The following is a 12,820-nucleotide window of genomic DNA, read 5'->3' as shown; positions in this document are numbered from 1 at the left end:
TCCTGGGATCCGGCCCGCCCCTGGCCGGCCCTGCCAAGGTGGGGGCCCTGTCCGTGCAGGAAGGGGGTGGCTCCCAGCACAGTTTGGGACAAACACCCCTACCCAGGAAGCAACCGCGGAGCACGGCCCTGGAAATGTGCCACCAGCTGGGGTGGAGAAGAGAGGTCCTGAAGGATGGCTCTGGGCCCCCGGGGCAGGATGATGACCTGCTGGACAGGAGGGGGGCGGGAGCTGGCCTCTGGGGGCCCGCGTCAGTCTGTGAAGGCCAGTGCAGGGGGGAGCAGGGTCCTGGCTCACCCGCTGTGCAAACAGGTGGCCCTGACCTCATCTGGCCTCCCTGCGGCCGTCAGGACAGAGCAAAGGGGGCTCCCTGGCCATCCTCTCCGGTCTCCTCGCCCTCACTTGCACATGTACTTAGGGGGGCCAGGTTGGGGGGGTCAGGGCCGGGGCCAGGCGGAGGGCAGCGACCGGGCCCCAGAAATCAAACTGTTGGGTGTTTTACCAGCAGAATGACTTTACTTGGGAAGAGCAGACGGTCACCGTCTGGGACAGGCAAGTCTCTGGAGCCGCAGAGAGCAAAGTCTCCCGGAGAAAGGGGCCGCTGTAAATGCGAGTCCACAGAGTGCCCCGGGAGCTGGCCGGGGCGGGGCTGTCGTCTCCTCCTCTCAGGCTGTAAAGCAGCGTCCACCTGTGAGCCGTGTCTCCTCCTGTTGGCTCTGCAGCTGACAAGCAGGGTGGGCCCCGACACCATCCTACACAGGGTCCCTGGCACCGGCCCATGGCCCCGAGTGCACCTCCCGCGCTGCGTTTCCTGGCACAGCTGCCGACGCCTGGCCTCCCAGGAGGCTGACGGATCCCGCAGGTGGGCGGTGGGCGGGGAGCCAGGAATGCACAGCTGACAGAGAGACATGTTGAAGACAAGAGGGAGGCTCCCAACGTGGAGGAGGCCAGTGGAGGAGGGACGGGCTCCTCCATCCCCGACAGCACAGCCCTGGGAGCGCAGCCTGTCCATGGGGAGCATAGCCTATCCAGGGGGAGCACAGCCCGTCCAAAGAGAGCACAGCCCAACCAGGGGGAGCACAGCCCAACCAGGGAGAGCACAGCCCATCCAGGGAGAGAAAAGCCCGTCCAGAGGGAGCACAGCCCGTCCAGGGGGAGCATAGCCCGTTCAGAGGGAGCACAGCCCGTCCACGGGAGCACAGCCCGTCCAGAGGGAGCACATCCCATCCAGGTAATGTACAGTCCATCCAGGGAGAGCACAGCCCATCCAGGGGGAGCATAGCCCAACCAGGGAGAGCACAGCACCCCCACCCCTGACAGACAGTGGCAGGCTAACCAATGAGAAGCCACGACACTCCCAACTCCCAGGTGACTCCAGGACTTCTCCTTTACAACAGCCCCTCCCATCCCCCGTACCCCAATCTATAAAGGAGCATCTCTCTCCTCCGTCCTCTGGACATGCCTACGGTTTTGTCATAGCTTGCTTGTTCCAAACTACAATTTTCCACTCTCCTGAATAAACCCATTTTGTTGGTAAAATAGTAGGCAGTGTTATTTTTAAGGAAAACTTTACCTGGTGTCAGAAGTGGGACGCAGGCAGCTACCTCCAGCGGTTCTGAGGCTGGTGAGCACACACACAGGTGCCGGTCCCCACAGACCTGGTCAGGCTTGCTGCTCTCTTGCCGGCCCTGGGGTTTGAGAATAAGTCGTCTCCTAGACGTGAGCTTCATTCTCTGTTCTGAGCTCTCCAGCCTTTATTCAGGACCTGTTTTAAGGCTTTGTCCTTCCTGAGAGTACTCGTTTGGCCTTTGGTCTGACTCCTTTCTAGAGCTAGGCTGTTCCTACTGGAACTGTGCCATTTAGACATTGTTCTCTTCCCTCTAGAGAAAAGCCTCTGGGAAGTGGGATCCCAGCGATCAAAATGCTGTGAGGACGGCCTTGCCCCCACACTTCTGGGACCTCAGCCAGTTCTAGGTTTCAGACTGGTGGCCCCTCCTCGTGTGCATTCTTAACTAAATGGACTGACTCAACCAAAAGGCATTCACAACCTCAACAGCCATCGTGGGGAACTTCCCATCTCCCCAAATTGACTTTTCTCACAATGGAATTGGACAGCCATGGCTGGACACTTGTCAACACTGAATTGGATGCTTATTTTAATTGGTACCTCGAGGCTTCCAAACATTTTTAGGATTCAAAGTTTGTTCGCCTCAGTTAATTTAGAAATAGTATTTTGCAAAGAGACAAACAACCGTAAGAAGTCAACGGGGCTTCTGAGGCCTCTTCCCCTTCCCATCCTCTTTGTCTCCAGACAGGTGGGGCCACCTTATACTCGGGCCCTGCCTCTGGAGCCTTTTCACTCTTCCTTTGGCACTGGCCCTCCCCTCCCCTATACCCATTCCTCCTTCTAATCCTTTCACTGAGCTTCCCTTTACCTCCAAACCTCTCCCCACCCCTCCTCTCCTGACCCTATTAACACCTACCCCTCTAAAGTAAACTCTGCTGGAGGTCCAAATGAATGCCAAATGGCTTATGCTGCCCGGACTAAGGCTGAATTTGGAGCTGTACTGAAACAATTTCCCAAAGTGACTGAGGACCCTATATGTTTGCTGAAGATTTAACACAGTTATTCAAACTTACTGATCTGATTTCTCAGATTTGTATCAATTGGTCCACATGCTTGCTGCTGAGGGTCAGACCAAATGCTGGATGAAACCAGCTCAATGGGAGCACCCTGAAAGGGATTGAGAGAAACAGATGCCTAAGTTTTGGCAAAGTGCTAGAACTCGCTAGAAATCTCCACCAAAGGATTACAGTACCTCTTCCTAAGCCTGCTGACTGGACAGGATTCAAGCTTACACAGAAAAGCCTGATGAAAATGTTCATGACTATCTACCTGACTCTACACTGTCTTCAAAGGCCACCCTGGTCTCCCTGTGGATGCTGAATCCAACCCGGCAGCATCGTGTCCGTGTTTACTAGCAGGCTGCACCGGGATCGTTCTCTCGCCGCTAACAGGACCAAGGTGGAACAGGAAACTATGTCCACTCCGGACTTAGGGATTATGGCAAACCAGCTTGTGGGCACCCTCGGTGAGTCACCTGAAAGAAAGACCACCCCATTCTCAATTTTCTACTCTCGCAAATACCAGCCCCTGATAGCATTATCGCCCCTATACGGCATTACATTCTGGGGACATTGACCATTTGTCCCTGTTAGATCAGTGACCGTCTTCCTTATTTGCGAAATCTTCCACTGATATGGTCAGAATCCACAGAGCGCCTCCCAGAAAGACTGAAATAGATTCCTCTAAAACCCCTCTCAGAATTAATGAACATCCTATAGATAAGGAAACCCTTCAAGGGCTTACAGAGGCTCGGGGCCTCATTATGTCCCGTAACAGGCCAACAGGTTCACCCCTCGGGAAACCCTACCACTGAAGATGGAGGCTCGTCCAGGACCTGTGAGCAGTAAACGGCCTTGTCACCTCTCCATCCCCCCGTTGTCCCGAACCCTCACATTCCCCTGACATCAAGGTGCCCCGCGAGGGACCTTGCTGAGCATCTCTTGGAATTCCGGCAGACGGGGCTGACCCGGGCGGCGTCCTGCCCTCCTGGGCAGAGCGACACGCCTGGACCCACAGCCCCGAGTCCCCGAGTCCCTCTGACTGAAGCGGATTCAGATGATGGAGTGTTTCCTTCAGGCTCTAAGAGTATTTCCTTCTCTGCCCCCCGCCACCCAAAACCTCTCCGTAGGAAACAGCATCTACCTGTCACACCTTCTGGCCTTAAAGGGATTTGGTCTCCGAAGACAAACCCCCAGGTTAGATATTCCTGTGATCCCACCTCAAAAACGGGGACTGCATCTGGATCCAGATGAAAGCCCTCCCGACCGCTTAATGCTCACAGATCCCTGTTGACTCCTTGGGGCGACATAGAGGGAATTCCTCCAACCAATGCAGACTTTCCGTGGTTTCCTGGTGCTTCTCACCTAAGGGATGAAAATGGTAGAGATCGTGTTGGGTACGTGACTGCGACTCCCGCTTGGAGTCACCGAGGCGGCACCTTTCCTTCGGCTACTTCGGCCAACAGCCTACATGAGACACCGGCACGTTTTGAGGGGGTAGGTCACGATTCTGGAATATCACAGGAATATCACGAACGTGAATTCGTGAATATCACAGGAATATCACAGGCAAGGCACCCTTGCCTCCAATGGAGCTAAAATTTCAATGGCTCCTCCGTGCAGTTTATTAAATGCCGTACTTTTGCCAGTGGCTCTGCTTATGTTTAGGGTTCCTGGGCATTCCAGGCTCAACTCCCTGGGGGCTGAGGAACTGCCTCACTGACATTTACACACACACACACACACACACACACACACACAAATAAAACCCCAAGAAAGGGCAGCCTGGGTGGCGCAGCGGTTTAGCGCCTGCCTTCGGCCCGGGGTGTGATCCTGGAGACCCGGGATCGAATCCTGCGTCGGGCTCCCTGCATGGAGCCTGCTTCTCCCTCTGCCTGTGTCTCTGCCTCTCTCTGTCTCTATCATGAATAAATAAAATAAAATCTTTCTTAAAAAAAAAAAAAAAAAAACACAAGATCCTGCTCTCAAAGAGACCAATAGCCAAACCTCTGGTCCAAAGGACGTCCTTCCACACAATAATGTGGAAAAATTGACCAGGGATGCCCAACCGTTGATCCCAGAAGGGGGAAACATAATACTGGAAATCCAATAATTGTTGGTTTGATAGGAGGAGAGAACTCTGGTTTGGACCAAATAATAATCCAACCGCACCAGCGATTCTAAGCTTCCCACCACTTCCCACCGTGCAAGCATCTAACCCACGGGCAAGACGACCGCATCCGTGAGCCGGCGTTGGTGGGGACGACCAATAAGGCCACCAGCCGGTGGGGAAGACCAGTAAGGCCACCAGCCCGCCAGCGCCGGCCAGCTGGTCGGGCCTGTGCGGAGTGCGGCCCACGGAACCCCCATCCATGCCAGCGGATGTCATATCTGTCTCGGGTCGTAAATATGTTTGGGTCGCGGTTGGTGTGTTTTCCCTCCGGACCCGGGTGGCCGCGGCGTGTGCTGCGGCTCACCTGCCGGGAAGGGTCAGCCCTGCCTGGCGCCCGTCTCGAGCCACAGCGGCCAGGGGCCTGCTCCGCCCACGGTGCACACGCCCAGGCCTCAGGCCCGTGAGGCACAAAGGGCACGATTGCGACTCAGCTGGCACAGTTGGTAGAGACCCCCAGCAGCTTGGCCCAGAGAACCGGCATTGGTCCAACTAAACCGGAGACCCGCCTGGGGATCCCCCCTCGCTGTCCCCCCAGGCAGCCTCCGCGCCCCAGTGTCCCCGTGCGCTTGCCTTGCCTCCTCTGCCCCACAGCCGATGGAAGGACGCGAGGCCATGTCGCTGAGGCCTGCTTGCTTCTACTCGAAGTAGCTGCGCTTTGGCGGAGCAATCCTTCCACCGTGTGCCTCGCGTAATGCAACCTGAGATTTCATTGACGAGAAGACACCCCAGGAAGACGCTCTGGAAAGGCCCTTGTCAGGAACTTTGAGCCAACCCTTGCGCAGCTAACTCCCAGGGAAGAGCTCTTGGAGTCACCTGAGCACCTGAAGGAAGCGCCAGCCCCTGCCTAGCCCCGCAAAGCCCCCGGTGACCTGAAAGTAAAAGGTTTCCTGGGGGGCCTGGGGGCTCGGCTCCTGATCTCAGGGTCCTGGGATCCAGGCCCGCCTTGTGCTCCCTGCTCAGGGGGAGTCTGTTCACCCCTCTCCCTCCCCGCCTCCCCATCCCGTGCTCTCTCTCAAATAAATAAAATCTTAAAAAATAAAAAGATTTCCTGGCGGGGCAGTAGACGACCTCTGACCAGATGCTTCCCCAGGTGTCTGGAGGCCTGCGTACCTGTCTCACTGCTGCTGCGTCTCTCGCCTGGAAAGACAGTGTCCTTGGCTGCGTTTCCCAAACCCTTGAGACGTGGAAAATCTTTTTTGATTATGGACTTTTGGAAACAGTCTCATCATGATCCTGTGACAAATTGATCTTTTCAAGTTGTTTTTTCTGAAGGGTTACGATTTCAGAATTCACAAGTCTTTCTCTCATCCGGACTAGCGTCCGGCTCTGGATTCCCACCCGAAATTCCTGGCCTCTGAATTTCCAAACTTCCAGACTGTCCTATTGGATAGCATTCATTTCCATACAGTTCTTTCGAGAGAACAACACTTTTTTTTTTTAAGATTTTATTTATTCATGAGAGATACAAAGAGAGAGGCAGAGGCACAGGCAGAGGGAGAAGCAGCACCGCAGGGAGCCCGGTGTGGGACTCGATCCCAGGACCCCCGGGTCAGGCCCTGAGCTGAAGGAGACGCTCCACCGCTGAGCCAGCCAGGTGGCCCAACAACACTGTTTTAATAAATCTTTGAAGTTTTGCTATTTTTGCAAGAAAGTTCATCCACTATTGCTTCGTGTTGACACCTGCACCGTATCTCCCCAAATGCACCTGATTCCCTCCGCGTGCTCCTGCTGTATTCACCATTCTCCTCTCGTGGCTGCTTCAAGTGGGGACTTCCAGGAGGCATGGGTGACTCCCAGTTTGCCTCCGTGGGGAGAACCCTTCCGCCCTAAGGCAGAGTAAGTGCCAACAAATATAAGTCGGCTACTTTCAGACCGAGGGTCCTAGCTCAGCACCATCACACAATTTGGAATTGCAGTGTTACTCCTCCTGCTTCGTGTGATTAAGTTTTGCATTTTGTTGCCTGTCCAACTTTTGTAAAAATGATGTACTTGACACATGATCTCCAATTCTTAGGACTTGGTAAATACGGACTAGAGATGGGAAGTGCGTGAGGGGTCTCCCTCCTGACCGTCCTCACTACTTGAATGTGGCCTGAAATGCTTTCCAAGTGCTGTGCACCCCCCGCCCCCCACATGGAACATGACAATCGGAAAAGGTCCTGCCTGGCACCGAGGAACAAAAGCATCACGCTTGATCAAGATGCTTTCAAAGAATGATCTGATCCAAAGAGAGAAATGCGAAAATTAACAAGTGTAGAACGGAGGCAGGAGGCCGGCAGGGGGAGTGCTCCTGCCTACCGGGGCGCTTGGCCACTGCAGAGCCAGCAGGTGGCTACTCCTCAGACCCCGCAGGAGGAAGGAGGCTTTTCTCTTCCTGGGGCAACAGCCCAGCCCACGAGAAGCCACTGTACCCCAACTCTCAGCCCACTGCAGCGGGCTTTCCCTCTATAACAGCTCTCCCCCGTCCTCTAGAAAAGAGTGAACCTCCCTCCTGTCCCCAGGACTCGCCTTGGTTTTCTTGCAGCCGGTTTGTCCTAGGTTGCAATTTTATTCCAGAATAAACCCATTTTGCTTGCAAAATAACGGGCAGTTTTATTTTTAGGATCAACAATATCTACACATGCATACATATTAATAACAGCTTTTTTGACATATAATTCACATACCATATAATTGACTAATTTAAAATGTAGAGGTCGGTAGATTTTAATATATTCACAGATAGTCACTATGGTCAATGTCAGAATATTTTCAGTTTGGAAAAGACTGTGAAACCCAGTCTTCAGCAATCACCCCTTCCCCACCCCGTTCCCTTTCCTTACCTTTCTGCCTCTACTGGTATTTTGTCTAGACAGATCATATGATGTGCCATCTTTTATGACTGGCTCCTTCCACTGAGCATCATGTTTTCAAGGTTCACCCCTATTGTAGCACGTGTCAGAACTTCATTCCATTTTTAGGGCCAAATACCTTTCCATTGTATGGTAGACATTTTGTGTATTCATTTAGTACTTGGGGGAATTAGGTTGTTCCCCCCTTTGGCTCTGATGAGGGATGCTGCTCTGCACAGCCAGATGTGCTCTGAGAGGTCATCATCTCCCCACTGGGTGTATCCCTGGGATGGGGCGCTGGGTCACCTGGTATCCCTGGGAGGGGTGCTGGGTCATCTGGTATCCCTGGGACGGGGTGCTGGGTCACCTGGTATCCCTGGAACGGGGTGCTGGGTCACCTGGTATCCCTGGGACGGGGTGCTGGGTCACCTGGTATCCCTGGGAGGGGTGCTGGGTCAGGTCCCCCCAAGCCTCCGAGGAGCCTCCACTGTGTTTCCCAGTGGCTGGGAGCTAACTGTGTGTGCGTGGGGGGCTGGTTCCGTTACCACTTGAGTGAACCCGAACGCTCCAGGCGACGCCCTTCTGCCCCTGGAGACCCCAGGGGGGACCCGCTGGCTGCCGGCGACCCTGCAGCGCGGAGTCCGCAGCGGCCGGGCCGGGGCTCGCCCGGGGGTAGAAGGCGGGGAGGCGCCCCAGAGGGAGCCGGGCTCGCGGCGGCAGGACGCTCCAGGGCAGCGCGGACGGGCTCGGGGGCCGGACCGGGGGCGACGCCCCGCCGCCCCGCCGCCCCGCCGCCCCGCCGCCCCGCCACCCGGCCAGCCGGCTCCGGTTTCCTAGCAACCAGGCGGCATCCTTCCCAGCGAGCACTGCTTCGGAGCCGCGGCGTCGGAGACTACGAGGCCCAGCGTGCCCCGCGGCCCGGGCGCGCGGACTACAAGCCCCACAATGCCCCGCCCCCCGTCTCCGAGCCGCCCCCTGCCCGCGCTCTCCCGAGACCCCGCCGAGGCCGCGCCGCGACCCCTTCCCGGCGCTCCCCGCGCCGAGCGCCGCGCGCCCTCGCGGTGACCCGCGGTGCGTGGGGTCAAGGCGCGGGGCGGAGCGGCTGGGCGGGCGCCATGCGGAGGGGCGAGCGCAGAGGCGCCGGGGGTCCGCGGCCGGGGTCGCCGGTGCCGGCGGGCAAGGCCTCGCTGGAGGAGCCGCCGGACGGCGCGGGCGCGGGCGCGGAGCGGGGGGGCGGCCGCCGCAGCACCGAGTCCGAGGTGTACGACGACGGCACCAACACCTTCTTCTGGTAAGGGCGGCCGGGGGCGCGAGGGCTGGGGGGCGCCGCGACCCCGCCCGACCCCGGAGGCCCCGCCTCCCCCTCCCCCCGGCCGCGCGTTCCCGGCGCTGCTCGGAGCCCAGCGCGGGCGCCGAGGGCGCGACCCCTCGCGCGGGGCAGGCGGGGCGCATGCGCAGAGAGCCCGTGACCTTGGGGCGGCCCGGCTCCCGCCCCGTCGGAGAGCGTCCCACGTGCTGGGAAGCCCGCTCGGCGAGGGTCGGGTCGGGCTTTCCTTGGCCGCACGCGCGGGTCCTGCGCAGCCGGCGGAGCACCCCGCCGTGGGGTGGTTACGGAGGCCTGATGAGGGGCCGCGAGCCTCGGGCGAAGACCGCAGGAGGCCGGCGGGGGTGCAGCCTGCACCTGGATGACATGGGTGACATCGGTGTCTTCCCCGGGGGTGCCCGCAGCCGCTGCCCTCCCTGCCCTGCCTCGGGAACCCAAGGCGTCCGGCGGCCGCCGAGTCGTGGACGGGACAGGGTCAGGTCTCCGCCGCCGCAGGCCCCGCCGACCTCAGGAGGAAGGCCCTCCTGGACCGCACCCGGCTTGCTGCTGTTTCCCCAGCTGGGTGCCGGCCACCGGATTGCAGCAGAGAGCTGAACAAGCTTAGATCCCGGCAGAAGACTGGAGCCTCAGGAGTCAAGTGCCCTGGCTGGAGCGGCGCTGAGGGGCGCGGAGCACACATATCACCCGGTCCAGGGAAAGGCTCCTGCTCGTTGCTTTAGAAGCCAGGGCCCTCCCCACGAGGCTGCTTGGTCGCCGGGAGTTGGACACACAGATGCCTGCTGTAGCTGAGCTCACCTACGAGGAGGGTTGATGGGACCAGGAGGCGGTGCGACGGGCGGGCAGGTGGTACCTGCCTGGTGGGCCTCCCGGTGCGTGGCTCCTGCCTGCCCCCGCTGCGGTGAGCTGTGCTGCGCCCTGGCGCTGGGTCTTGCTGTGGTCTGTGCTCTAGGCCCTGCTGCATCCCAGGCCTTCCCCTCACCTGTGGAGGGGACGGAGCTTCACGTTTCCCCAAGGCAGGTAACCAGATGCCTGCCTGGTAAGAGTTACTTATTCTTACCTGCAGAGCTTAGCCAGTTGCCAGCTCCCAAAGTTCCTCTCGCTGACTTGTGTTGGTGTTCTAAAGGCTTTTATTTTATGTTTTAGAGGACTTTAATAATGAAACAACCCGCATGAAGACTAAAAGCATGTGTTTATCGAAATGATTTTATGTCCCAAGACTACTCAGTTTTCTAAAAGGTGCCCATGCTGGGGGTTGTGCTGGGCCACGTAGGAGGACTCGGAGTGTCTGTTACCACTTGTTGGCCACAGGGTATATAAGTAGGGTCAGGGTTTGCCTGCACCTTGGAGCTGGAGGCCGGGCTGCCCTCCCAAGAGGGGGCGTGAGCACTACTGGGTCTGCCAGTGGCAAGAACACCACCCCATCTACCGGTTGTGCCGGTCTCCAGGGTGGAACATCTGGGGCCACATAGCACCAGACTCGGGAATGGCACACAGCTGTCTTGACTCTCATTTTCTAAAGATCATCTGGGAGACACTAGGGGACCTGATGTCCTGAAGAGGTGCTACCGAACGTTGCCGTCTGGAGATGGACATTGGGTGAATTGCAACGGGATAGCACGCTTCCTGACCAGCTCCCAAGGCAGGAGGCAAGGGATGGTTGTGACACTTCAGGGGAGCGCACCTGGTGACCCCAGGCCTTGAGCCAGCACCTCAGTGACCCTCGAGACTGCTGTGCGCAGTGTGTCAGCGCAGCCGCGAGAGCCCCAGGTTTTTGAAAATGCTTTTCTCAGTCATCATGGGCCAGGGCTTTGCCAGCTTTGCCCACAACTGGAAAGCTCAACTCCACAGCTGATACCTATGTGGTCCTATCGGTCAGCAGGCCGGAGGATCAGTGGCATGACCACGGGCACCTCTTGCATGCCTGGGGCAGGCCCTCTGGCCCTGGCCCTTCCTGGCGGAGGCTTCCTTATGCTCTGCGTGCCAGCCACACCTTCGTGTTTCCTCTAATTGGTTTGGCGGGCCTGCCTTTCTGCCTACTTGGCATAATGAGTATGGTCGTCTTTAGAGAGGGACTGACATTTGGGTGTTTCCACTGAGAGTGGCCGGGAGGCAGGTGTCCTGTCCTCATGCCCTCGCCCTTGCTGAGTGACTGGAGAGTCACAGGATTTACGGCCGCTCCGGTCCTGGGCCTGGATCACTGGACCCAAATCTCCCCTGAGTTATCTATTAGCCACTAAACCAAAGGATGCTCTTGTCTTCCTCGGGTGTCAGGGGTGGAGCAAGGAGGCGTCTGGGAGGGACGGGGAGGTCTGCCTGTGGAGCGTTGGGTCTGTACCTCCTCGCGTGTGGAGATGGTGCTGCATGTAAGACACGGGAGTTGGTTTTGTTTTGGCTAAACTTGCTAGGTAATACTTTTATTTTCTACAGTTATTTGCAAGTCAGTATTTCAATTCTCAGTTCGAAGATGGGGAAATTAAACCTGAAAGAGGAAGTGGCTCAAGACCTCAAGTGTACTGAGAGGCAAAGTTGGTAATAAAATCTGCACTTTTCCCACGATGTCCCTTGTCTTTTTCCAAGGAAAAATGTCAACGCAGGAAATTCAGACTTTACAGTGAGAAACGGAAGTGGAGCACAGGCCATGGATTGAGCAATGGTCAGAAAATCAGAATTAATGGAGCTCTGTCTCCCCTGGATGCAGTCCTGGGACTTCTCCTTATTGCCACAAGCTGCCTGTTGAAAGTGCTCTGTCGGGGTCGAGCCCTGACCACGCGAACATCGTGATGGCCGGGAGTCTGCGGCTTTCTTCTGCCCTTAAACAACTGGGCTGATGTTGTTTCCTCACCAAAATGCTGTAATGCTGAATATGTTGAAAGTGCTCAGAACCACAGATGAACCACCTGTTAAACATCACTATTGGTCAGCACAGGAAATTTATAAAGTGATTCAGCAAAGGGAATTTCTTTTTTTTAATCAAGAAGGCAACCTCATTATTTTCCCACCTGCAACCATCAGCCTGTTCTCTCTGAGTTTGGTTTCTCTGTGTTGTTTTGAGAGTGCATGTGCGAGCTGGGGTGGGGGAGGCAGGGGGAGAGAATCAGGCAGGCCCCGTGCTCCACGTGGAGCCCAACACGACGCGAGGCTCAATCCCACGACCCTGACATTGCGACCTGAGCCAAAATCAAGATTCGGACACCCAGCCAGCTGAGCCGCTCGGACTCCTCTAGGAGTTTGGTCTTGTGTTTAGGTTCCACCTGTAAGAGAGATGACCGGGTGTTTGTCATTCCTTGTGTGACTTGTCTCAGCACGATGCCCTCAGCTTCCACCTGTGTTGCAGACGTCAAGGTTTCTCTCCTATTTGTGGCGAAGTAATATTCCGTCGTATAAATACGCACGTGACAGCCCGTTGGGGTGCTTCCCTGCTGGGCTCCTGCTCGTGACGCTGCAGTAACGGACAACGTGGTGGTTTGCTTCCTTCCAGTACCCTGCGGTGGAATCACTGGATCCTGCAGCGATCCTGTGTTACCCTCTTGAGGACCCTCCGCACGTTTCCACGGTGGCCACGCCAGCCTGCGTTCCCGCCCGCAGCGTGGGGGGCTCCCCTTTCTCCGCGTCCTCCCCACCACGTGTTGCTTCCTGATGGTGCGAGGTGGTGTCCCACCGTAGCTTTGATGTGTATTTCCCCGATGCCAGTGCCGAGTGAGGTGGAGCATCTTTTCCTGTGTCCATTTGCCACCTGGGTGTCCTCTTTGGAAAAGCGTCTGTTCAGGTCTTCCGCCCATTTTGTGGTCAGGTTTGGGGTTTTGCTGTGAGGGGTGTGAGTCCGTCATGGATTTTGGATATGAGCTTCTTATCAGACATATGATTTGC

The 12,820-nt window shown here is 57.0% G+C and overlaps 1 protein-coding gene and 1 long non-coding RNA gene across 9 annotated transcripts in view; one reads left to right on the top strand and one right to left on the bottom strand.

Annotated features, from left to right (window-relative positions):
* Nucleotides 1-494: 494 nt before the first annotated feature.
* LOC140612966 (uncharacterized) lies at nucleotides 495-8,439 on the bottom strand. 7 transcript variants are annotated; one of them, XR_012014091.1, is made up of 7 exons: nucleotides 8,175-8,439; nucleotides 7,621-7,720; nucleotides 3,846-4,135; nucleotides 2,897-3,101; nucleotides 2,641-2,734; nucleotides 1,574-1,688; nucleotides 495-895 (listed from the first exon to the last, which is right to left on the bottom strand). It is a non-coding gene; the product is annotated as an uncharacterized lncRNA (long non-coding RNA). The 7 variants fall into 7 exon arrangements; XR_012014090.1 differs by having other exon boundaries at nucleotides 3,907-4,135; nucleotides 8,175-8,437; XR_012014088.1 differs by having other exon boundaries at nucleotides 3,991-4,135; nucleotides 7,621-7,768; nucleotides 8,175-8,431.
* A 290-nt stretch (nucleotides 8,440-8,729) lies between these two features.
* Nucleotides 8,730-12,820, top strand: part of PTDSS2 (phosphatidylserine synthase 2) — a 20,873-nt gene continuing 16,782 nt past the window's right edge. The window contains exon 1 of one of the 2 annotated variants that reach the window (XM_072791259.1): nucleotides 8,730-8,920. In XM_072791259.1, the coding sequence (XP_072647360.1) occupies nucleotides 8,745-8,920 (176 nt within the window). In that variant the 5' untranslated portion in view covers nucleotides 8,730-8,744. Of the gene's footprint in view, nucleotides 8,921-12,475; nucleotides 12,720-12,820 lie in introns of those variants that run through there. The other variant, XM_072791260.1, reaches the window with a different exon arrangement.

Source organism: Canis lupus, chromosome 21 (assembly GCF_048164855.1).
Source record: "Canis lupus baileyi chromosome 21, mCanLup2.hap1, whole genome shotgun sequence".
Classification (NCBI taxonomy): Eukaryota; Metazoa; Chordata; class Mammalia; order Carnivora; family Canidae; genus Canis; species Canis lupus.
This window is presented reverse-complemented; position numbering and strand designations above follow the sequence as displayed.